The 24,935-nt window shown below is 54.3% G+C and overlaps 1 protein-coding gene across 4 annotated transcripts; it reads left to right on the top strand.

Moving 5' to 3' along the window:
- Positions 1-2,200: 2,200 nt before the first annotated feature.
- On the top strand, positions 2,201-24,533 carry BDH1 (3-hydroxybutyrate dehydrogenase 1). 4 transcript variants are annotated; one of them, XM_069083269.1, is made up of 8 exons: positions 2,201-2,343; positions 10,877-10,952; positions 15,562-15,698; positions 17,284-17,356; positions 17,979-18,089; positions 19,678-19,819; positions 23,142-23,294; positions 24,030-24,533. In XM_069083269.1, exons 3-8 carry the CDS (start codon positions 15,616-15,618, stop codon positions 24,497-24,499), a joined length of 1,032 nt encoding a protein of 343 aa, XP_068939370.1. In that variant the 5' UTR covers positions 2,201-2,343; positions 10,877-10,952; positions 15,562-15,615; the 3' UTR covers positions 24,500-24,533. The 4 variants fall into 4 exon arrangements, with proteins under 4 accessions (XP_068939370.1, XP_068939369.1, XP_068939368.1 ...); XM_069083268.1 differs by lacking the exon at positions 10,877-10,952; XM_069083267.1 differs by lacking the exons at positions 2,201-2,343; positions 10,877-10,952 and adding an exon at positions 10,988-11,103.
- Positions 24,534-24,935: the final 402 nt, after the last annotated feature.

The following is a 24,935-nucleotide window of genomic DNA, read 5'->3' as shown; positions in this document are numbered from 1 at the left end:
AGGGAGAGAACCTGGGCTCACCCCATGCTTCCAGGAGTGTGATCTTGGGCAAAGTTTCAGTCTCAAAGGACTCAGTTTCTCTCTCTGCCAATGGATTGGGCCACTTGACCTCTAAGGTCCCCTAGGACACAATGATCCCATTTATTAAGGCCAAATCTTAGCTCACAGAGCCTGCAGGGCCATTCCGTGTCCTCTGTGCCCAGGTCTGTGGGCTCCTCCGGGCAGAGGGATGTCCAGGCCTGCCTCGCCCAGTATGCACAGGAGCGGGGCAGGGTGGTGTTTCTGATTAGAGCAGGCCTGCACAACCTGCCGCCCACCAAGAGCCATTAGCAGCCCCCGGCAGCAGGTTGTTTAGACCTGTATGCTTAGGAGGGCCTGCCATCACTCTATGCCATGAATTCAGATGAACTGGGAGGGAGAGTGGGAGGGGTGAAAAGAAAGACTCCCCTCCCCCATCAGAGCAGCTGTTCCCAGCTTCCCAAGGGAGGCATACCCTCTCCAAGGCTTCCCCCAACTCAGGGGCCAATGTGCCTCTGGATCCCCCTCAGATCCTGCAACGGGAATGCAAATGTAAAGACCTTCCCTGCCCCTAGGCTAGAGTGCACCTGGAGCCTGGAGAGGGAGGCTTGTTTTTCAGTAGATGCTTCTTGATTGGCCAGTGAGTCAATAAGGTTGTTACATTCTCTGAGCCAGGAGAAGGCTATATAAGCCCTGATGTGAGGCTTTGTTTTGGGGCTCACTTTGAGAAGTGTTCTGTGATTTGATATGGATTCTGGGAAGCCATTGTCCAGAGACCCCCGGCTTTGAGAAACCCAGATGTGGAAACCCAGATGTTGACTGGGTATGGATGTAATGGTTGGACAGTTTGGAAAGCTGGCTACTTGATCTGTTTCTGTCTTGATAATTCTGCCTGTATATTCTGAAGTTTGGGGTGCTGACCTTTTTCCCCTGAACTAGGTAAACTATATATGTCTGACTGATTAAAGTAAGCTTGTTAACCCATTTTGAGTTGCTTTCCTTTATCAAAGCAGATCCAAGAACCTGTGTGAGCAGGCACCCTGAGGACCCTTGCAAGGGTGCTTGCTGCTACAGATCCCAAGTGCCAGGACTGGAGGTCAGGTCTGATATCACAGGGGGACGAGAAAGCAGGTTTCTGGGAGGCAGGGGACCTGGGCCTCCTCCCAGCCCCACTTTTAAGCAGCCCGATGCCCTTGGGGGTGTAGGAGAAGTGGGGTGAGGGCTGGGCTCCCCGCTTCTCCTTTGCTGACCCACCCTTGCTCAAGGCCTCTGGAGATCCTGGCTTCCTTCTAAAAGCACCTCCCCCAATCCTTTCCTCCCTCCCTTCTCCCTCCTTTTCTTCCCCTTCCTTTTTTTCTTCCTTCCTCCCAGTCTCCTTCCTTCCCTCCCTCCTTGTCTTCCTCCCTCTCTCCCTCCATCACTTCCTCTTCCTTCCTTCCCTCTCTTTCCTTCCTCCTCCTCTTCCTCTCTCTCTTCTTCCTTCCCTCCTTCCCTCCCTTCCATGATCCACTCACCACTATCCCTCTGCAGCTTTCTCCCCCTTATTTTAAATGTCTCTATCTTGCTGGTCGACTGTAGGAGGCCCCTTTCCACACTCCAGAGCTCTCTTCAAAGTTCACAGTCCTGGCTGAGCCTTGGGGGGAGATGTGGGAAGGGTCACAGGAGGAGCCTGAGGGGAAGCTTGGAAGGCCCCAGGGCAGCTGGGATGAGAAGCCAGTCTGAGGCCACTTCCAAGCTCCCCTTGGCTATTTGCCAAGCTCCACCTGGGCTCGCCCAAGGGGCCTTTGCCCAGTCATCCTTGGCCTGGGTCCTTCCTCCCAGGCACTTTGGCCAGGAGCCAACTGGTCCTTGGGTGTCTCGAGGGCATCTTGGGCCCTAGACTTGGGAATTTGGGAATCTGGGTGAACCCCCCCATCACCCTGAGCTCCTGATTGGTAGAATAGCTGTCCTGTGCAGGGGGGGTCCCATGAGCCTACAAAGGCCAATGTGGAGAAAATCTGTCTCTCTCAGCTCCCCCACAATCTCCAGGGCTCCTTCTCTGGCCACCTCTTACAAATGGTCCCTAGAACCCAAGGTCTCTCTTCTGCAGGGGCTGCCCCAAGAAAACCCGATCCCCTGAGCAGAGGGGCCGGCCACCTGCTGCCTCCCCAGCCTGACACCCTCCCTTGCCTTCCGCAGGGTAGGCTGTGCCTCCATGTAAGAGCCCCTCCCAAGAGGCCTGGATTTTGAGTGCCAGGCCAGCTTCAGGACATGCCTTCTCTACCTGTTCCTCTCTTCCCAAGCAGCGACTGGACACAGCTCAGAAACCTTGCTGGGCTCTGACAGGTGAGCTTGGCGCCTCCCAGCTACACACTCAGACTGTAAGGTCCATCAGGGTAGCCACTGGCTCGGTTTGGCTGGCTTGTGATTGTGTCTGCAGAACTTAGTACAGCATGGCTCATGGCAAGTCCTTCACGGATCTTCTCTGTCTCTGACTCTGTCTGTCTCTCTATCTGTCTGTCTCCCCCTTCCTCTCTCTCTCTCTCCCCACCTCTATCATTTGCTCTCTCTTTCCTCTGTGTAGTGGTCCCTGTACCTGTGCATGGCCTCCAGCCTTCATCCCTTTCTGTCTTGTCTGCTTCTTGGTCATGTTTTGCCCTCCCCACCTCAGCCTGGGGTTCCGGCCAGCATGCTAGGGACCTTCCTCATGTTCCTTTAAGATGTGGACACAAGGATTCTGGAAGCTAGAGCAGAGGAGAAGACATTCTTGGTGGGGGGCACAGCCTGCACACATACAGAGGTGGGCAATGGAATGGTGAGTGAGTTTGGGCAACCAGAAGAGCCCAGTTTTCCTGGAAGAGGGATCATATGGAATATGGCTAGAAAGGTAACAGGAGCCAGCTGTGGTAGCCTTCCGGGCTAGACTGAGCCTGTGTATTTTACCCCAGACCCCACAAGATCAGGCCTGTGCCTTAGAGAGCAGTTTGGTCCCTTGGGGTCAGGGAGGGAGGCTGGGGTGCTGAAGAGGAGGCTGTGGGGCTGTCTGGAGGCAAGGAGGTGAGGGCTGTGTCAGCGGAGGGAAGGGAAGAGATGGGGAGATGCTGGGGACAGATGAGACTTGGGAACTTGGCTGTGGGGATGGAGGGAATGGGGTGAGTGCTCAAGGCTGAGCTCATGAAGCTGGGTGATAGGGAGGAGGCCAGAAGTCTGGAGGTGAGGCAGGCTAACAAGAGGACAGAGTTGCATTTGGGCGGGGGTTGTTTGAGGAGCTCATCTGATATCCTGAGGATGTGCCCAGAAGGCACTGAGGCTGCCTGCTGGACCTTAGGAGAGCCCAGCTGCCCAAATCTGCAGCCCTGGTGACCGGAGGCTCACTAGCCCCTACAGGCCTCACCGGTGCCAGCCAAGAGACCAGATCAGCTCAAGGAGGAGAGGGCACAGGGTAGGACCCAACCCCCAGGTTCCAGTGGGGAACTAGGGCCTTGGGATAATGGACTCGCCTCATTTGGTTTAGCCTGGCCAGTCCTTGCAGAGTGAAGGACTCAGGTCTTCCTGACTGCAGGCCCAGTGTACTATCGGCTGGGCCACCTACTTTAGTGGGTAATTACATGAATCGAGTGGATGGCTTGTCTTCCACGGCCCCCACACACAATGTGGGCCCACCCAGCCTCCTCTCTTCCCTGCCTTCCAAACCCACCGTGCCTTTAAATGCACCCTGCCCCTGCCCCTAGCAGAGAGGCTATAGCCTGCAGGGGGAGGGCTGACCTTGAGGCCAGCAGGGTCTAGGTTCAAATGCTGGCCACTGGGTTCTTCCTCTGGGCCCCTCTCTAAGACTGTAGGTGGTCCTGGAGGGGATAGCCACCCTCAGGGCAGAGTAAATCTCCTCACCTGGGAGTTCCCACATCTGTAGAGGCCTGGTCCCAGTTTCTGAGGCTCAGTCACGCTGCCTCTGTGAGCAAGCTTCTCTGACCACTCAGACAAGAATATTCCCTGAGTGGCAAGCCATGCACACTCTGCACATATCCTCTGTGATGTCTCTTTGGGGTGGCCCGTATCCGCCCTCCAGACTCAGCCCTCTCTCCATGGGCATGGTCTGTTTGGCCAGCTGGATGGCTAACCCTCCAAGTGCCTCAGCGGCTTTAGGGCCTGATGTGACTGACCTATGGGTGCCGCCATCAAGTGGGAAAAGTACTCTGAAGGAGAGAGGGACCTGAGTTCTAATCACATCTTAGACATTCACCTCCTGTGAGACTTTGGGCAAGCTCCTTGATTTCCTCAGGCCTCAGTTCCCTCATCTGTAAAATGAAAGGATTGGACCACACAAATCTATGAGATCAGGCTTTGAAGCTCAAAATCTACATTCTAGGATGCTGTGAGAGTCCTGGGTTTGGGGTACGTCCCGCCTGGCTGAGGCAGAGACACAGAGACGCGTAGCAGCTAGCGAGGGATGGAGGGGGCCATTGGGACTATACCCAGACCCAACTTGGCGCCAAGGACCACAGTCACTCAGTCCTACTTACAATGTATATGGATACCACCAGAGGGCACTCTTGGGCAATCACAAGGAACCCTGGGGCTCCCAGGAAGGGGGCCACCTCTTTGTCCTGACCTCTATCCTTTTGGAAGAAGAAATGCATTTATTGCTTGTTGAAGGATTTCTCTATGGGAATGTATCCCTTAGCTCCCAAGCCCTCATCCTACCCGGAAGTCTCCTACCCTGCTGCTCATCCCAGAGACTTAAGCCTCCTCAATTTCAGTCAACACCAGATCCCTTGTTCCACCCTTCCAAACCACCAACGAGGAGAAACTGAATTCCTATGGGCCTTCTCGTGCTGGCAACACTCTCCTCCTTCCCACTGCCCGGCTTTTCCAGCCCTGGCCACAAGGGCACCTTCCTCTACTCCCCCTCCACCCTCCCAGCTAGTTCCCTTTTATCTGTCGTCTGCTGTCATTAGAATGTTATCTCCTTTACTAATGCATTGTTGATGGAGTTGTGAACTGATCCAACCATTCTGGAGAACAATTCGGAACGATGCCCAAGGGGCTAGGTCTGTATCCCAGAGAGATCAAGCAAAGGGAGAACAGACCCATACACATGAGAATATTTATAGCAGTTCGCTTTAAAAAATATTTATTTGTTTATTTTTAGTTCACAACATTCAGTTCCACAAGTTTTTGACTCCCAAGTTTCCTCCCCCTCCCTCCCCTCTTCAGTACCCCCCTCCCCAAGACGGCATGCAATCTGATATATACATTCACATTAAACATATTTTCACATTAGTTATGTTGCAAAGAAGAATTAGAACCAATGGATGAACTATAAGAAGAAAGAAAACAAGAAAGAGAGAGCCAACAGTCCACTTCGCTCTGCATCCAGACTCCATGGTCCTTTCTCTGGACATGGATGGTGTTTTCCATTATGAGCCTTTTGGAGTTGTCTTAGATCCTTGCATTTTGGAGAAGGGTCAAGTCTATCAAAGCTAGTCATCACACAATTGGCTGCTACTGTGTACAAAGTTCTCCTGGTTCTGCTCTCCTCACTCAGCATCAGTTCATATAAGTCTTTCCAGGCTTTTCTGAAGTCTGCCTGCTCATCATTTCTTATAACACAATAGTATTCCATTCCATTCATATACCATGACTTGTTTAGCCATTCCCCAATGGATGGACATCCCCTCAATTTCCAGTACTTGGCCACCACAAAGAGAACGGCTATAAATATTTTTGTGGGTCCTTTTCCCATTTGTATGATCTCTTTGGGATACAGCCCTAGAAGTCGTATTGCTGGGTCAAAGGGTATGCACATTTTTATAATCTTTTGGGAATAATTTCAAATTAATCTCCAGAATGTTTGGATCCGTTCACAACTCCACCAACAATGCATTAGTGTTCCAATTTTCCCACATCTCCAGCATGTATAATTTTCCTATTTTGTCATGTTAGCCAATCTGACTGGTGTGATGCAGTACCTAAAGAGTTGTTTTGATTTGCATTTCTCTAATCCATAATGTATTAGAGCATATTTTCATATGACTATAGATATCTTTAATTTCTTCCTCTGAAAACTGCGTGTTCATATCTTTTGACTATTTACCAACTGGGGAATGACTTGTATTCTTATAAATTTGACTCAGTTCTCTATAAATTTGAGAAATTAGGCCTTTATCAGAGACACTGGTTGTAAAAATTCTTTCCCAGTTTTGTGCTTCCCTCCTAATCTTTGTTGCATTGGCTTTATTTGTACAGAAACTTTTCAATTTAATGTAATCAAAATTATTCATTTTGCATAGCAGCTCTTTTTGTGGTGGCAAAAAGTTAGAAATTGAAGGGCAAATGTCTGAGGCGAGATTTGAACTCAGAGCCTCTTGACTCCAGAACAGGGACTGTTTTCTTTTTGCTTCTGTTTGTATTCTCAGCATTCCTAGTGCCTGGCGTTTAGTAAGTGTTTAATAAATGATTTCTCTCTGTCTCTGCACACGTGTCTGTCTCTCCATCCACCAAACTCTTGGTCATCTGTCAATCTCTTCATCTATTCATTTATTTCTCTGCCTATCATCCATTTATCTCTGTATCCATCTATCTAGAAATAGACAGAGAAGGAGAGGCAGAGACAGAGAGAGACAAACAGAGAAAATAGAGACAGAGACAAGAAAAGAGACTGAGGTAGGAGAGAGAAGAGAAAGACATGGTGAGACAGAGACCCACAGACAGACTGACAGACATACCCACAGAAAGAACAGTCAGTCATGCTAACAAAGCATGGTCAGACAGGCTCAATAAATATCTATGAAGCTCCTCCTATACACCTGTGCTAAGCTCTGTCCCTGGAGCCTCTCTAGCTGGGGAGCAGCTCCAGGGCTGATACTGACAGGAAGCGCTTTGGAGAGCCCAGAGGGATGCTTTGTCCAACCTTGGCAGATGCTCCCCGGCTGGAGGCCCAGAGCCCCTGGGTTTGTAATCCTCCTTTGTAAGAGGAAAGGGTTGGCTCCATGACCTCTGAGGTTCCTGCCTGTAATCTGGGGGAGCCAATGCTGGGAACCGATGGGCTGGATTGTATTGGGAGGACATGCTAAGGTGCAGCATTTGTGCTGGGGTATGGCAGCCAGAGGGGCATAGGAGAAGAGTGCCCTGGGTTGGGGTTGAGGATGCCTGGGTCCTCCATCAGTCACCATTCAGGGCCACACTTTCTCATCCATAAAAGTAGTGAAAGGCCTGGAACAATCTCTTCTTGCTCTAAGTCCTTGGCAGATGGCATTGTCTTTCTTTGTAGGAGATTGATGGGAAAATTGTAGCTCCACGGAAGGCCATGGGTGCCACTGGCCAGGAAGTAGGGTAACCTTCCACTGACCTGGTGAGTCTGTGAAAGAAGGAAAAATGGCACCGGAAGCCCCAGCATCCTGGAGCCTTCCTGGCTTGACCCTCCCTGGGTGCGGCATCTGAGCAGCCCTGGCCTTTGTTTCTCAGCCCTTTGGATGGCCCCAGCTCCATGGCTACTCAGTCTCTGACCTTGACCAGTCTCCTCTCATCTCTCCCAAATTCCCAAACCTGTATAAGCCATGGTAACTCCAAGGAAATCAATGTAAAGCATCTCACGTTTGGTGCACGGGGTATGTCCATCTTTTTACCTGGAAATGAAGGCTGATCCATGGTCCCACTCATGCTACAATCTGATGGGTCTTACCTGAGTGTGCCCTGGCTCAGAAGGCCTCAGCTTCCCTTCTCTCCTCTGCCTGCGCTTCTGGCCCCATGGGCAGAACCATGATGTGTCGTGGTCAAACTGTCCCAAAGAACCCAGTCAGACCATGTCTAAGCAAGTATAGCATTCATTGAGGAGTGACCCCCACCAGAACTGGACGGGGTCCCAAGAAGAACCAGCGACTTCAGTAAGAGCCGGATGTATTGCAAAGACACAATTACCTAATAGAAACTATGAAGACTAAAAGGCAGGAGAGGTTTCTGGAGGGACTGGGGCAGGGGTCTCAGCCTCAGTAGAACTGTGCATGCGATTACCCACAATGCATACAGAAAAATGCAGGGGGGGGTATGTATATATGATAATGACATTGTAATAAGCCTCTCTATGTCGTAAATTCACCTAGAGGACAGCTTTCGCTATGACTGCCCAGGTGCCTACTGAGGGAAAGTCCCTTCTCTTGTTTTGGGGTCCATGTCCTGCTTGGGCATCCTGGGGGTGTTGCTTTTGATTGGCTGGCTATTGTAGTCCTGTCTGAGACTAGTGGATGTGGTTGTGGTTGAGTGCATGGACACACCTGCTCTTCCTGTGGGAAATATGAGGAATGGGTCTGGGGGCAGTGACCAGCTAGAGGCAGGGGCTGGGATCCCACCACAGGGACATGCCTGCTGTTTTGTGGGCAATATGAGCTCTTGGACATGCTTGTTGTTGTAGTGAGCAGTGAGGCAGATGAGGAAGTTAGGGTGTTGAGAAGGGGGCAGTGGCTGTATTGAGTCGGGGGCCTGTGGTGTGGCTAAAGTTAGATCAGGACCCGCCTGCTGCTCAGGGGCCCACAAGGAGGTTAGAATGTTGGGCTGGGGGCAGCTCCATAGAGTTCCTTCTGAAAGCCTCCAGGGAGGCTGGCCGTCTCCTTTCTCAAGCTCCCTTGTAGAACCCATTGGGCTCCATGATATATCCCCAGGTCCCTAGCACACAGGCAGCTGGTGGTGAGAGGGGTACTGTGCTGGACCTGCCTGGAGCCAAGGAGACCTGAGTCCCAGTCTGACATTGGCTGGGTGGCTGCTGGGGAGACAACAAGAATATGTGCCCGCCCAGGCTGTGGGGAGGAACCAAAGGGATCGTGTCTGGGAAGCACTTTACAAACCTCCGTGTGCCATAGGGATGCTGCCCCTTCTTGGTTTTCTTTTTGTTCTGTGTGCCCCCAGAGCTCAGGATCGGGGCTGTCACAGAGGGGCACTTAAAGTTCAATTCAGCAAGCTTGATTAAGTGTAGGACCAAGGACACTGGCAAGGTTTTTAGAGAACTCTGCTCCTGGAACCCCCCTGCTCCAAAGCTGTCAATGGCTCTTCTTGGCTGGCATTTGAGGCCCTCAACAATATGGCTGTCACTGATTACTTCTGCCTTGGGTCCCTTTCTTTCCCTCTACCTTCCCCACTTAAAGCTACGTTGGCATCCTTGCTGGTCCTTTCACCACACCCCTTACTTTGCTACCCAAAGTCCTGACTGTTTGGTTGACTGGCAAGGCTGCCCCTTTGAAATTCAGCTGCTGACCCTTCCAAGTGCCATCCGCTCCCATGGGCCTCCCTCCCACAGCTGCACCTCTCTGTCAATGTTCCTTCTAATCTATGGGCACCTGGACCTGACCAAGTGTGGACAGAGTGTCAGAGGTAGGATTTTGATCCAAGTCTTCAGACTCTAGGAGCTGTGCCCTCATCCTTAAATCTGATGTCAGGAAAATCACCTCATGGTAGCTGCTCTCCTAAAGGGGGCTGGGCTTCTGGAAGGAGGCTCTCGGTGCCTCCCTGGAGGTCTTAGAGGAAAAACCAGGGTTGTTAGCCATCTCAGGGAGTGGATGGGGACTGGCAGGGGCCACGAAGTCCTGCTCCTGACCCAGGAGAGCAGGGAGTCCCTGGGTGAGTCTCACCTCCCAGTGCCCCCAACTGTCTAAGAGTAGGTGAGCTGCTAAGGCAAGTTTGCTCTGGTCAGGGAACTTCCTTGGAAGCCGCTCCAGACAGAAGCCATGTAAACAAGTAAGCATTATCATTAGGAGCTGAGAGGGCCCTTCGAGGCCAGATCAGCCAAGGAATTCAAAGCTCTCCTTTCCCAAGGTGAGCAAGCAGGCCCAGAGAGGGGAAGAAAGTGACCAGGGCAGTGAGCCCTGCCCCCCCCCTTTGGAAATTCTGAAAGCGTGTGGCTTCGGGCCCCAGGCTCAAGCCTCCCATCTCTCCGTGGGTGGCTCAAGAAGTGTTTGTGGGATGAAGACACACTGGCTTCCTTTGTCGGTTTCCTAGCACGTTTTTGTTCACATATCAGCTTAGGGGCAGAAGTAAGAGGGGCTGGCAAAGACGTGTTAAAATTGTGCTGAGCCAAGGAGAGGTGGGCTCTGGGGCCAAGAGAAAGAGAGACACGCGCTGCAGGCGAGGGGGTGGCTAGAGGGGAGGGCCTCGAAGGGCCGATTTGGGGGACTTGGGGGAGGGGCAAAGGGAAGGACTCTGGCGTCCGCAGGAGAGAGGCTGGGGCGGGGAGGGATGCCTCCCCTCCCACTTTCAGATGGAGAAGTTGCTGGACAGCGGCGCGGCCCCCCTCCTCTTCGCACCCCGCGGCCCTGCCCTGGGCTCTGAGCTGGGGACCTCTTCTCTCTCTCACCTTTAGGCCAGGGACTTTGAGACCTCCCCAAAGAGCCCCCGTCCTCAAGGCGCTTACATTCCTCAGCTGGGACCCAACGGGTGGGAGGCGGAGATGGGGGACGGCTGAGCTTAGGAAGAAACCCGAGGGAGGGAAGGCGCTTCAGGCCCTTCAGCCTAGGTACCTCTAAGGCTCCGGAGAGCCTGCGGGCTCAGGACTGAGGAGGAGAGCAGAGGCAGGGGGATGGGCCAAGGCGATGATGGGCAATGAAAGCCCCCATAGGCGGGGGCCTTCAGGTTGGACCCAAGCTAGCAGCAGGCTGCGGCTGGGAAGAGGGCAAAGCCATAGGCAGGGACCGCGGACCAGATGCCAGCATCGGCAGGAAAAGCAGGAGAAAGCCTGGAAGGGGTGGGGTCTCTCCACTCCCCCTCCCATCTGGAATTGGCCGTCTCTGGCCGGGTCGGAACCTGAGGGCGTCCTCCTGCTCTGCGCTTCTCGGGCCACCAGGGACCGCCTTCTACTCATCTCAGTCTCCTGCCTCTCCTCTGCTCTCCTTGGCAGGGGGCACACCTGGGTGCAGTCAGTGAGCCAGGGATGCGGGAGAGCCGACCGGAGGAGGAATGAGCTCACTTCCTAGGTGAGAAGAAAGGGGACAACCCCACCCCCTTCTCCGAATCGTCCCGCCCCCCCATTCATCTTTTTACGGAATGCGGATCTCTAAGCGCTCCTCTGAACGGTTGCGGCAGCCAAGGCTGAGCTCACCCCGCGGCTCAGCATGCATCCTGCGGGTAAACCTCTCGGGGAGCCTGGAGGGGAAAGCAGGGGAGATAGTGGGGGGAGAGGGAGGCAGCGTGGCCAGGAGCTGGCCGCCCGGAGAAAGCGGCGGCCAGTCTCCCCATTCTTCCAGGCTGGCCCATCTCTTGGGCCTTGGCCCCTGAGCCGCCTGCGGCTCCAAGATGGTTAAGCCTCAGCGCGAGCGTGGGGACCAGGCCTCTTCGGTATCTGCTAGGGATGCTGCAGAGCGGGAGGGCGTCCTCGGCCGCCTCGGCCGCCCTCCCTACCCTGCAAAGAGGGTGTCGCTGCTTCGCTCTGAGAGGAGGTTAAGGAGGGAGGAGCTCTTGTCCTACGCAATGGCCTTCCTCCGCCTGCGTCAGGCTCTGCTCCGCCCGAGGATGCTGCGGAGAGCCGTCCGTCCCCTCCGTCCCCTCCATCTCCTCCGTCCTCTCCATCCCCCCCCCCCATCCCTTCCCCCCTCCTGGGCCCGCGAAGGGGAGTCTGGCGCTCAGCCCGTGCGCTGCCCCTCTCTGTGGCCCGGGCCTCTGGGGCGCCGACACCGAGACGCGGGAGGCGGGGCGGGGGGGAGGGGGCGCATGGAGAGATCCAGGAAAGATCCTCAAGGGATCTCTCCACCCCGTCCTACCTAGCCCTTTGGCCATCAGGGAACTGGTGAGGGAGGGAGTAAGAAAGTCCAGGAGGCCAGAGGGGCGTGAATCACGGGTGGACGAGGGAGGGAAGGGAGGAGGCAGGAGTTGCTGGCGTGGGTCTTGCCCGAAGCCCCTCCTCAGCTGACCGGGTAGGGTCAGGAGGCGCTCAGCTTCCTTACCCGTGTCTGGGCGAGGGGGGCGGAGCCTCCGGCCTCTCGGCCAACCCGAGTCCAGCGTTGAGCCAAGCCCCTAGGCGCGGCTGCTAGGCTCGCCTTTCCAGGGTTGCTGGCGTGGACCGTGCTCCACCAATGGCCTGAGGGCTGGCCACCCATCCCCTGGATGCTCCCTAGTGGGAGAGGTAGGCCCTGGCTGGCCCGTGGAGGAGCGCAAGCACGGGATTTGTGGCTCGTCCAGGGCTTCTAAGCTGCCTGGTGGCTGTCCAGCGCTCAGGCCCCCACGTTGCGATCTCCTGAAGGCCCGGTGGAATGGGGAGCATCTCAGCGCTGGCCATGGGACTTCTCTTTGCAGACCCATCGCCAGAGGCCTGTGGAGTCAGCTGAGACTGAGGCATCTCCTCCCGCAGCCAAACTGGGAACCTGCGGGAAAAGCGGGGCCCGACACTCCGCCTCCCCCATTCCCTGCGCGCTGCGGCCTCCCGCCCCCCCCCCCCCCCCCCCGTCCGCGCGGTGCTTTCTCTGCCGGGGGTCTGTGGGGAGAAGCGGCCGACAGGCTTCCAAAAAGGTGGTTCTGCTTTAAACAAAGGGCATCCTGCTTTTAAGGGGCCCGATTTGAGACTGTGCTTCGGAGCCAGGGCAGGAAGGGCCCTGAGAGCGCCTCTGGTCCAAGCACCTCAGAGGGAGGAAGTAAGAGAACGGCGGGAGGGGCCGTAGAGGAGCTCCTTCTTGGGTCACACTGAGCTTTCTTTCTCATCTTGCTTTGTTGCTGCTGATTTGAAGCTGTTTCCTGGCCCTCTGTGACCAGGGGACTAGCCTTCTGACTGCATGGTCCGAACGTGTAACACCCCTCACCCCACGGTTCACTCCACTCCACCGGTTTCCTGTTACGTCCGGTATCAAATCTAAAATCCTCTTTGACTTTCATGCGCTCTGTAACCTGGCCTTTCCTACTTTTCCAACCTTCCTGGCCCCCCAGTATTCTATGATCCGGGGCTACTGGCGTCCTGGCTGTTCTTTGCACGGGACACTCCCATCTCCCTACTCCAGGCATTTTCTCTGGCTGTCCCCATGCCTGGAATGTTCTCCCTCCTCATCTCATCCTCCTAATTTTCCTAGCTTCCCTCAGGCCCAATTAAACCCACCTTCTACAAGAAGATGGTCCTGGTCCTGGTCCGCATCAATGCCAGGGCCTTCTCCCATGCTTTCTCCTTGGCTTAAACTCCAATTTGTCCCATATAGATTGTGTTTGTACGTAGTTGTTTGCATGTGGTCTCCCCCTTTAGACTGGGGGCTCCTCCAGGTCAGGGACTGGGTTGGGTTTTTCACTGTTCACCCCCCACCCAAGCCACCCCCGTAAGTGCTTAGCACTCTCTTCGCACGTAGCGGATAGTGCAGTGGACAGACAGAGCAGCCCGAAATTCGGAAGACTTGCATCTATCTTCATACACTTCCTAGCTCTGTGATCCTGGCCAAGTCACTTAAATATATCTCTGCCTCAGTTTCTTCTTCTGTAAAATGAGGTTAGTCATAGCACCTATTTCCCAAGGTTATCATGAGGGTAAAATGAGGTGATTTTTATAAAGCCCCAAAGCACTATGTGGATGCTACCATCGTTGTTATGATTATTTTAAAGAGCAGGCCATGCCGTATGACGTCGGAAGTGCCTTCCTGCCCTGAGTCTCTGAGCCCCGTCAGGACCTTGGAGAGCTCAGAGCAAGGAGGACTGTTGCGTCCTTTGGAGGAAGCTGTCTTCCTCTTACCTCCTCTAGGACACAAGGAGATCTCAGGGTTATGTGACCTTTTTTCCCCCTCAGGGGCAAAGGTTACGAATAGGCATCAGCAGCCTCTTTCTGGTGGGAACCTGGACACCCTCTCTGGCAGACAATGAAGCCACGATTCCAATTATTTAATGGGAACGACATTGGAGGGTGTGGCTGGCTCTGCGGTTGTTCCCAAGTGGTCCTTGTACCCAGGCTAAGCCTGAGAGCCGTGGGCACCCAGCATGCCAGGGGCCCTGCTCCTTGCTAGAACTAAAACAGAAGAAGACAGGACTAGGTGAAACTTTCTGTCCCGAGTGATAACACTAAGCCTTCCGGGCTCTTCAAGATCTTGACCAGAACCTCCCCCTCCCCTTGCTTCCAGGGCTCCCTGGGATACAAGATCAATAGCGAGGGCTCCAGGGCCAAGAGTGGGGGTCTGAAAGGTAAAGCCCCCAGATTTCCCTGGGTCATGGCTCTCCTTGCCTGCCAAGTTCTGGGCTTAGGACGTGATCCTGGTAATTAATGAAACTGCAAGACTCTGAGCTTGTACAAAACATCGTGAGAGTGGCCCAACCACTTGGGGAAGCAACTGGCCATTATTCTTGATGAAAACATCCATACCCTTTGATTCAAAGATTCCACAGCTAGACATATGGATGCCAAGGAAGTCAGTGATAAAAAGAAAGGCCCACAGGCCCCCAAATACTTACAGCAGCATTACTTTTCGGTGGTAACTTAGAATTGGGAATAAAATAGCTGCCCACTAATTGGGAGATGGCTAGCCAGGTTGTAGCATGTGAATGTGATGGAATATTTACTGTGCCCCAAGAAATGACAAATATGGGAAATACAGAGAAAGATCTCCATGAACTGGTGCAGAGTGAAGTAAGTTGAACCTAGAAAACAGGGTCTGCACCATGAGCACAAGCCAAGTCAAGAGGCATTTATTAAGCACCTACTGTGTGCCCAGCTCTGTGCTAAGTGCTGAGGATATAGAGAAAGGTGAACAATAAAACAGAAAACTCCTGAGCAGAGGAAACTGCCAACAACACCACGGTACTGACCAAAGGAGAGTGAAGGAGTCACTTCTCTGGGTGTGGAGCACCACCTTTGCTGCCAGACATGGCTCCAGGCTCCCCAGCCCATTGGGGGGGAGGGGGAGGTGGCTTTGGAAATGAGGGTGACAGAAAAACCAAGGCATCAGCACCAATGACTCGGGAGGGATGAGATCCAGGGTGACTCCTGGCAGAAACAAGAGTTCAGAGGAATCTGGAGGAAGCTGGGGAGGCTCCTCTTGTGAGAGGCTGCAGCATCATAGAGGCAGAAGTGGGAGAAGATCCCAAGAAGGAAGCCCCCAGCCGTCTGCAGTGCATTGGACAAGGCAAGGAGAGGGGCATGTGCCTCCCTCCCAGGAGAGGCCCAATGGTGCCTAGGCAGCTGAGCTGGTTTCCTTGGCGATAAGGGTCATGGCTGTGCAGAAGCCTTGCCTGGCTCTTCCCCCACACCCCTCCTCCCTCTGCTCCCTCTGAGGTGGCCCTCCCCCCATCTAGCCCTGTATACATTTCCTATGGACCCAATTGTTTGCGTGTCATTCTTGCCCACTAGAATTTGAGCTCCTTGAAGGCAGGGGCTGGGCTTTGACTTTCTTTGTATCTGCATTGCTTAGCACTGTGCCAAGCATGCAAGAAGAGCTTAATACATGTTGATTTGTTGACTGACTGACTGGTTTTGCTTATTCATCATTCTTTGTTTTCAAAGAAGGGTTTGATGGTGGAGGCCTGTTGGGAAATGATTTTAATGGCCCAACGGAAGCTGCCCTTGCCTAATGCCCCAAAGGCTTGTGGGATCCTGAGGCTGGTGCCAACGCCCTCCATTCTCTGTTCCAGAGCTAATAGAAGAAGTCTGAGGGTGAGCTTCTCGTGAGCGAGCTTCTCATAACAATGCTGGCTGCCCAGTTCTCCAGGTCTCTGGCGAGGATTGCCAGAAGCCCCCTCGGTTTCCTAAAGGTTCAGAACACCAAAAGGTAAGAAAGTGGGAAGGACAACTCTACTGAAGCTTTACCAGGAAGGTAACTGGGGTGTGTGCGCAGGGCTCTACCCCAGGATGCACACTCAGAAGGCTCTACCTCTGGGTGAGCTGGGCTGAGTTTCCTCATCCACACCCCCTGCCCCTCCTAACCTAATGGAGGACATGGTTATTGTTTATGCCTCTGGCACAGAGGTCCCTGTAGTCCCTGGCCAGGTCCTAGGGTCACTGGTGAATGGAATGTGGCTTCACACAGGCCTGACTTGGCCCCCATTCAGGGTTGTGCTGGAGGTATGGAAATATCCCAGGCAGGGTGGGTGGGTGGTGCAGTGAATAGAACATTGGCCCTGGAGTCAGGAGGACCTGAGTTCAAATCTGGCCTCAGACACTTAACACTTACTAGCTGTGTGACCTTGGACAAGTCATTTAACCCCAATTGCCCTGCCTTCCCCCCTCCAAAAAAGAAATATCCCAGGGTCTGTTCCACCCAAGGGTATAGTAATATGGAGGTACTGAGAAATTTCTGGAACCCCAGATATCAAGATATTAAATAAGATTTACAGGCAATGGGGTATAAAAATCCATCTTGCCGTACGAGAAAGTAAGGAGGGGATTGGGAGGGGGATAGAAGAGAGGGAAGATTGGGGGAAGGAGTATTCAGTATGCTTGCCATCTTGGGGTGGGGGTAGGGGAGAGATGGGAAGGAAATCTGTAACTCAAAATCTTTGGGAAATGACTGTTGAAAGCTAAAAATAAAGGCACCAGGAGTGACCTTTGACACTGGGCACATCTCTCCCCTCCCTCCTCTGAAACTCCATTCTCCTTATAATTTATATAGCATGACAACCCCATTTGACAGTTAAGGAATTGAGTTGGGCAGAAGTTAGGATACTTGCCTAAGGTCACACAGCTAGTAAACTAAGGTCACAGAGACAGCAAAGGGCAGTCTGAGGCTGGATTTGAATTCAGATCTTCCTAACTTCAGCACTCTCAAGTGTCAGAGGCTGGCTTAGAAGCCAGGTCCTTGGCCTCTAACCCTAATCAGCTGCTTCTTAAAGGGCATCCTGTACATACAATCAGGGGCATGAAGAATGGCCAGATAGCAGTCAATGTGATAGAAGTCAGCTGAGATTTCATTAAGAGAATCCCAGGATGAGGAAGGCAACCCTTCTCTGTTCAGACCCCATGAGGAACATTGTGCTCGATCCAGAGGACAAGCTGGAGAGAGTCCAGAAGGGGCAGGGGAGGATCTTGAGGCCTGACCACCTGGGGCTGGTTGAGGGGCCTGGAAACATTTAGATCAGAGGCCTCTATTAGTCACTCAGAACCCCAGCTTTGGGGTCATCACATCTGATCCAAGGAAGGGCAGCTCCAGGCCCTGGGGGATCATCAGTCAGGGTAGGCTGGGTTGGCACAGTCCTGCCTGGAGTGCCTGCCCAGGGTCCTTGGTTCTGGGTCTGCCTGTCGTCTTGACTCTGGGGAAGTCTCATGGGGTTAAGAGAGAGGCCCAAGTCAGGTCCTAGCATCCTAAGTGTCCAGGGCCCTGCCCTCTGACCCCTTCATTGCTACATCCTTCTTTACAGGCCTAGTCAAAAGCTCTCCCATCCACACTCCACCATGGCTGGCCCAAAGGCCTTTGGGACAAAAGAACAAGAGGTGAGTAGAGCCCCCAACCACGCCATTTCTTGGAAGATGTTGCCCAACAAATGCCAGGCCTTCATTCAGGACAGAGGAAAGGTCTGGGACCCCCCTGGGCAGAATTCGCAGCCTTAGTGATGAGACTGGCAACAGGGCCTCGATTTAGATCATGACGACCCAAGGTTTCTTTGGAGGGACCAAGGGTGTGTAACCATTTCCCAGACCCTAATGAAGCGCCTCTGACTTCTTCCTGAAACCAAGGTCTGAGGAGGGAGTGTTACTGGCAAGACAAGCCCACAGATACGAATGGCCATCTGGTCACTGGCTCCTCTCAGGCAGCCAATAAGCATTTATTAAGTAATTACTGTATACATTAGCCAAGGCCCCCTCTGGTCAGTGCTGGAGTCAATGTCAGCCCTGCCCTCAGCCTTGGTGTCCTCTGGGATGCTGGCTCAGGTTCCTTCTCTGTCTCTTGGGGACGAGCCCCCATCGGTGCTGGTCTCTCTGAGTTTCCTGCAGAGTTGCTCATTACCCTGGGGCTCCTTTCTCTCCCCGTACCCCTTCCTTTGGGATGCCAGGGCCTCAGAGCAGGTTCACTAACAGGCCTCCCCCTGGGCATGTGCTTCAACCTTCCTCACAGCTCCACAATAAGGCTGTGTTAGTCACCGGCTGTGATTCGGGCTTCGGCCTCTCCATCGCCAAACATCTGCACTCCCAGGGTTTCCAAGTGTTTGCTGGCTGCCTTTTCAAGGTAGGGAAGGGTCACCTGACAGATCCTGGTGGGTGGCCCTGCCTCTGTGCCACTCCTGTGCACTCCCCACCTTTCCTGGCCCCTCTCCATCTACGCGCATCAATCCCAGGCTCTCCCAGGCTGCTAGGGCCACTGTCAGGATGGGGAACTAGAGGGCCCTCCACGTCCTGGCTCCTGGTTCCTTCGATGCTATGGGTAATGCCTGCCCTGGGCATACAGGCTCTCCCTCTGGCTCTGCTATCATAGCCCCACCTTGGTCTGCCATTGCAGTACTGGTATCTGAGCTGGAAGGGCCCTCAGAGGCCAAAGCCCCTATTTTACAGATGAGGAAACTGAGGAAAAGGCCTTGCCTGGAGCCAGGACTCAGACTTGGGTTCTGTAAGTCCAAATCCTAGGGTCTTCCTACAGACATTTGCAAATACCTGGAAGCCTGTGTTCTTGTAGCCTCAGGTTTACAGGACAGGTGCTCTCGCCCCACTTCACATGTGTACCCCTAGCAGAGGTCTGGGGTACCAATGGGTTTCACTAGAGGCGGAAGATTGTGGAGGGGAAGAACAAGCCAGATCTTGTGCCAGGAGACGCTAATGGACGGGGTCCTATTCCCTGCCGGCCAGGGCCTTCGCTGGGGCTCTGTGTCTCCTGCCTGCCCCTTCCCAGCCAGAGCCTCCTTTCTCCTCCATGTTTCCTTTGGGGTCTCTGCTCTGGCTACTGTGGCTGGAAGTGCCCCAGCCAGCATCCATTTCCCCAGAGGGAGGTCTTCTCTCTGTCTCTCAGCTTCTCCACTCTCTCCTGGCCCTTTCCTGACCTTCCCCCTGCTAGCTTTGGGTGCCTTCTGGTTAGGAAAGCTCCTCCTGGCCCTACTCCCTAAAGCCCCTGAGTTCTTCTAGCTGCCCCCCTCTCTTCTTTTTAAAGAAGTACAGATGACCTTGGCCCTTCTCCAGGCCCCTGGTACCTCCTGGCTTCTCAAGGTCTTTGGGTCTGAAGGTACACCTTCCAGTACATCTCCTCTGAATCCTGCAGGAGAGGGACACCCAGCCTGGTGGCCAGAGGCTGACCCACCATCTCCCAGCCTCCATTGGGTTCACACTCAGGCTAAGGCACTTTGGCTTGTCCTTTCCAGGGAGGTGATTGTTCTCCTTGGAAGGGAACAGAGAACCAAGGAAGACTTCAGGGTTCTGCTGTGTCCCTGTCACTCTCAGTCCAAACCCCCCATTTCACAGATGGGATCCCCTTCCCTGCAAGGCTCCTGACAGAGTCTGGGTGGTTCAGCATCAATGCTCCTTGCAGCTGCTGTGGGGGTGTGAGGCCGATAACACCAGCACACAGAAGGGTGGCCAGCACACGTTCTTTGATCTGCTTTTCTAAAGGAAAGACAGCTGCACAGGGGTCAACAACCTTACTTTAATTAAACAATGAAGACAGATAAGTAGAAAGATATGAGAAACCAAGAAAGAATCCAATAGACAGAGTAATAGGTACGTAATCACCAGACCAGGAAGCACCAATATTTGGGTTCACAAAGCTGGAACCAGATTGTTACTGGGCCAGAGGTCAGTGCTAACTCAGGGCTTCCGGTGTGTATGCCTAGGATAAGGAAGAAGCAGGAGCCAAAGAGCTGGACGCCATGAATTGTAACCGGATGATAACGGTCCAGCTGGATGTCTGCAATTGTGCTGAGGTGGACAGGGCCATCGAGATGATCCAGGAGAACCTGAAGGACCCTAAGAAAGGTGGGTTGGGTGTCTCGAGGACCGAGGATTTCCTGAGGTGATAGCCTGGGAGCAGGGCAGATCCTGCCTGGCCCTTTGACCCCCTCCTCCAGTGGAGCCCAAGAGGGGCTGCCAGGGAGAGGCCTTAAGGCTCAGAGCAGCTGCTGGGTCTCAGCTGCTAACCCAGAAGGCCACAGGTGCCTCCTTCCCCTCCCAAGAACAACTTGTATTTGGGACTCTTTTTGAACATCTGAATTCTTTCCAATCCAACCCACCCCCACCCAGAATAATAGCTTTGCCGTTCCTGATCTGTGCACATGTTGGCAAGCTCCAGAACCCAGCACGATGCTTGGCAGACAGTAGGTACCAAATAAATGCGTGTTGGATTGAACGGGATTGATGGGGAAAAGAAGCTCATGGTAAGGGGGAGTGGGTGGCTTATCAGCACCATTCAAAAAGTGTTTTTTTACTAAAAAGAATGTACTGGAATGTGGCTGCACCATAAGCTCTTAATACTTGCTGATTGACTGACAAAACTTCATGAAAAAAAGTGCAGAATAAAGTCTGTGCATTGGGGAGAAATTTGAGTGCAGGATTGAATGCTCAGAAGACATTGTACTGTCCCATCCAAGAAAATACCCCTGGAGTTTGTAGATGCGAGCTTGGTTTTCAATTGCAAAAATAAATAAATGAAAGAGCTTGAAAACCCTGGAGGATAAAAGAAGTGGGCCTCCCTGGTCTTCTCCCAAAGGTCAAGGTCAGTCCATGCCTGAGGCGGAGCCCATGCTCACTTCTCTGTCTTCCTCCAATGCAGAGGCCCTCTGGCTCTCCAGGGCTTTCCAGGCACACTAAGTCCTGGCTGGTCACAGCCAGCTACAGGGGCCTGGAGACACCCACATGCAAGGGTTTGGGGGCTCCCATGACTTACAGAGACCAATGACCTCAGCTGTGGAAAAAAGAGCCCTAGAGAAGAAAGAATGGGCGACCCAGAGTTCATGCTTGGGATGGTCCAAGAACAAAGACAGGAGTCTCTGTCTATCTCTCCTCTCCTCCACCACAGACAGGAACAGGAAAAGAGAGACAGAGACAAGCAGAGACACAGAGAGACAGACAGAGGCAGATGTTTTAATGGAGAGAAAGTCCAGATGCCCTCGGCTCCTAAGGGGACGATAAAGAATTGTGTGTGGTGGCGTTTTCAGAGATAAGAGCTGGGTCTTGGGGTGGGGGCCCAGGAGGGCCAGGTGTGTCTGTCCAGCTTCCCCTCTTCGTGGGGTTCTCCCCACTGCCTGCCTTTACATTGTGTGCCATACATAGATCATTGTCTGCAGTCACTTGCCACCACCAAGGACCTGGTGACCTTGGGAGAGCCTCTGTTTCCCCCATGACCTCTTGAGGTCCCAGCCAGTTCTAGAGCTGTGATCCCATGATCAGCCTTTGGGAGGCACTGTCCTCCAAGCCATCCTTGTGCTCAGAGAAGCCTGCCACAGGCTGGGCTTTGAGGGATCCCTTTCCCCAAAGCAGTGGTGCTGGCTGGGGGTTAGGTGTTGAGAGATTCCTGCAATGGCCGCCATTTGTGGGGTACAACAGACAGAAGTCGAGGGCTGGAGTTAAAGGATCTGTGTTCAAATCCTGCCTGTGAAGCTTGTTACCTGGGTCCCTTCCCTTTGTAAGATGAGGCTGCCTAAGATTCTGAGTGAAATGGGACCATTAACTCCCTCACGCCGCATAACTATCCCCCCTACGGACTATAGATATTATGGCTCTGGTTTTACAGGTGGGGAGACTAAGGCAGAGTGACATGGTCACTTGCCCAGCATCCCATAAGGGTTAGAGGCAGGGTTCAAATCACTCCCACTAGGGAGCCCAGGGCTCAATGCTGGACCCCCTCAGAGGGAGGAGCTGAGCCAAGATACAATGCCTAGAGTGTGCCAGGCCCTTTGGGGGTCCCTGGAAGGAGGACTACCCAGGTGGGGATGTGGGGAAGGGGGACAACCCTGTGCAAAGATGCTGAGGTGGGAGAGGGGATCTGGAAATCTGCCAGTGCCTGTTTTGGCTGGCACTGTGAGAATGTGAGGGCAGAAAGGCCTGGTCAGAGGAAGTGGCCCTGGTCTCCAACTCGAGCTTCCAGCCCTGCAGAGGGCTGCATTGGCCATGACCTTGGCCCTGCTGCCCAGGCTGCTTCAGCAGCCTATTGACCGGCCTGGGTGGCTCTCTCTTCTCTCTGGTGGAGATGGGGACACCTCCCTGCTTCCCGGCAGTCTTTAGGAAGAGCCAGGTCTGAGGCTGGCATGGCTGCCTCCTGCCCAGGCTGCCCATGGTAGTCCGGTCACTTCCTCACACAGTAGCTCCCCAGGTGTCCCAGGGAATCAAGCCATGAGCTCTGCTCTCTTCCCAGCTTCCCAGGCAGGGCTTGGTCCTCTCCCTCCACAGGGAAGAAGGCCAAGGGGCCGTCTTCCTAGCTGACTCAGCAGCTGCGCTGGCATCGGGGCTGGGCTGGAGGAGGGCAAGGCAGTGGGCACAGCTCTGGTGTGGGGAGGGGGCAGAAAGATGCCCTTTTCCTCTGGGCCCTCAGAGTCACAGACACTGGCAGGTTTCTGGGGGGATTCCACCCATCCTTTGACACCCAGTGATTTCCTTTCCCTAATGAATGCCCTTAATTCTCCTTAATTGAAGGAACAGGAACCAAAGGGCAGCAGAGGAAGATTTAATTTGAGGAGCAGGAAAGGCAGGCAGGTTGAGAGAATTGGCCCTGGTATTTACCCAGGGCTCTCTGATTAACCCCCAAAAGGAAAGCCAGGTCAAAGCCGTGTAAGAGTGTGTGTGTGTGTGTGTGTGTGTGTGTGTGTGCTCTAGTATACCAGTCACACACATACACACACTCACACACACATACACTCACACAACACAATATACACTCACACACATACACATGCACACTCACAATACACTCACATATACACCATACACTCACAATGCACACACACATACTCACACTCATGCATGCTCTCACACACTCACACTGACACACACATGCACACTCACACAATACACTCGCATATACACACTCACATACACTCACACAATGCGCACACACATACACTCATGCATGCTCTCACACTCACAGTCACACTTACACACTTATGCACACACACTCATGCACACACCCACACACAGTGGGTGCTCAATAAATTCGTGCCGATGGGTTGAAAGTGTTTCTTTTGGGGTGTTGCAAAAGGTCCCTGGGAGACGTGACCCTGAGGGTCGGGGGACGCTTGGCCAAGGGCAGGCAGAATGTGACTGCCCTGCTTCTGCCCAGTGTCCTTTCTCCTCTGAATCATTCTAGGGCTGTGGGGGCTGGTCAACAATGCCGGCATCTCTACCTTTGGCGAGGTGGAGTTCACCCCCATAGAGACCTACAAGGAGGTCGCTGAGGTGAACTTGTGGGGAACAGTCCGGATGACCAAGGCTTCCCTCCCACTGCTTCGAAGAGCCAGAGGTGAGCACGTCCCCTTCCCAATCAGCGGGCACCCGGTCACTAGGCACCTGATCAGCGGGCACCACAGAGGTGTGTCTCACTGGCCTGGCCGATAGCCCCAAACCAACAACCTGCCCTCAGAGGAGCTGTGAGCTGCCCAGGGAGGAAGCAGGTGGGGGAATTTCCATCCAGACCCTCTGACTCCACAGCTTGGATCTTTCCACTGTAGACAGCTCCTTCTCCATAGGACAGAGGTTGAACAGTGCAGGCAGGGTCATCAGGAAGTTGACACTTGCCCCCCCCCCACACACGCCCTGGACAGGTTCCTTCCCTTTTCTGGCTCTCAGTATCCCTGGTAAAATGAGGGGGTTGGGCTGGGTGATTCAGATCCCCTTAGATCCCCTGAAAGCTCTCTCCTGGGAGCTCGGCTGTCCTGGGCCTCCCTCCCTTGTAAGAGGCCCACAGTTCCTCAGGATTAGAGGATGACCCAGAACAAGAGTCTGTGGCCGAACCTCTCTGGGGCCCCAGGCTGCCGCTGGAGGGCTCAGGCCCTACTGGGGGGCACATGCCCTATAGGCCACCAGACTTGTTGGGGGCTGGGAAGGGGGGGGTGTCATCCAGCTCTGACTGGGCCAAGAATTCCCTCCCCCAAGCCCTGGAGGGCTCACCCCAGTCCTTGGGCCGCACACTACTCCCCCCACTCCCATACCCCAATGGCCCCCCGCCCGCCCACGCCCCGGTCGCGTCCCTCCCCAGGCCGGATCGTCAACATTAGCAGCATGCTGGGCAGGATGGCCAGCGCGGCGCGTTCCACCTACTGCATCAGCAAGTTCGGCGTGGAGGCCTTCTCCGACTGCCTGCGCTACGAGATGTACCCGCTGGGCGTCAGGGTGAGCGTAGTAGAGCCCGGCAACTTCATCGCGGCCACGCAACTGTACAGCCCCGAGCGCATCCGAACCATCGCCGACAAGATGTGGAACAGCCTGCCCGAGGCGGTGCGCAGGGACTACGGCCGCCAGTACTTCGACGAGAAGATCCAGCTCATGGAGACGTACTGCAACAGCGGCTCTACCGACACCACGCCGGTCATCGAGGCCGTGACCCACGCCCTGACCTCCAAGATCCCCTACACCCGCTACCACCCCATGGACTACTACTGGTGGCTGCGCATGCAGATCACCACCCACACCCCCGGGGCCTTCTCCGACATGATCTATGCCCACTGAGGCCCCGCGGGCAAGTATAGCCTTCGCTAGCTCACCGGCCTCCGAAGCGTCTTTGCCTAGGGTCGGGGGGGGGGGGGGGCGGGAGGAATTGGGGCCGGGCGGGGGTCGCTGGGCGAGGGCGCAGCGGGGCTGGGCTCTACCGGACACAAAGGCCGATCCTGGGCGGCCAGCGAGCTGACAACGCCCCCCGAACGAGGCCTGGGGGGGGCTGTTCCAAGCCAGAGATCGGGCTCTGCAGGCCGCGGCTGCTGGGGGACTCATCCACTCACTCCTTCACTCCCTCCTTCCCTCCCTCCCTTTATCCAGTGCCCACCGCCTGCAGCGGCGCCAAGTTGGGCCCAGCACAAGGGAGGAATTCCTTCCACCCCTGCGCCCCCTCCCTTCACGCGGCTAATTGAGAGTTGACTGTTCCAGGAGAGCCCTGGGAGATGGCAGG

Source organism: Petaurus breviceps, unplaced genomic scaffold (assembly GCF_028583685.1).
Source record: "Petaurus breviceps papuanus isolate PSGF00001 unplaced genomic scaffold, PetGlider_PUasm1.0 173, whole genome shotgun sequence".
Classification (NCBI taxonomy): Eukaryota; Metazoa; Chordata; class Mammalia; order Diprotodontia; family Petauridae; genus Petaurus; species Petaurus breviceps.
The sequence above is the reverse complement of the archived record's forward strand: the minus strand, read 5'-3'. Positions and strand labels throughout refer to the sequence as shown.

Excerpts from the sequence above, each read along its gene's own strand:
- BDH1 (XM_069083268.1), top strand. The coding sequence starts at position 15,616 with ATGCTGGCTGCCCAGTTCTCCAGGTCTCTGGCGAGGATTGCCAGAAGC. Across the intron at positions 17,357-17,978 it reads TTGGGACAAAAGAACAAGAG|CTCCACAATAAGGCTGTGTT; the intron begins GTGAGTAGAGCC and ends CCTTCCTCACAG. Across the intron at positions 23,295-24,029 it reads ACTGCTTCGAAGAGCCAGAG|GCCGGATCGTCAACATTAGC; the intron begins GTGAGCACGTCC and ends GTCCCTCCCCAG.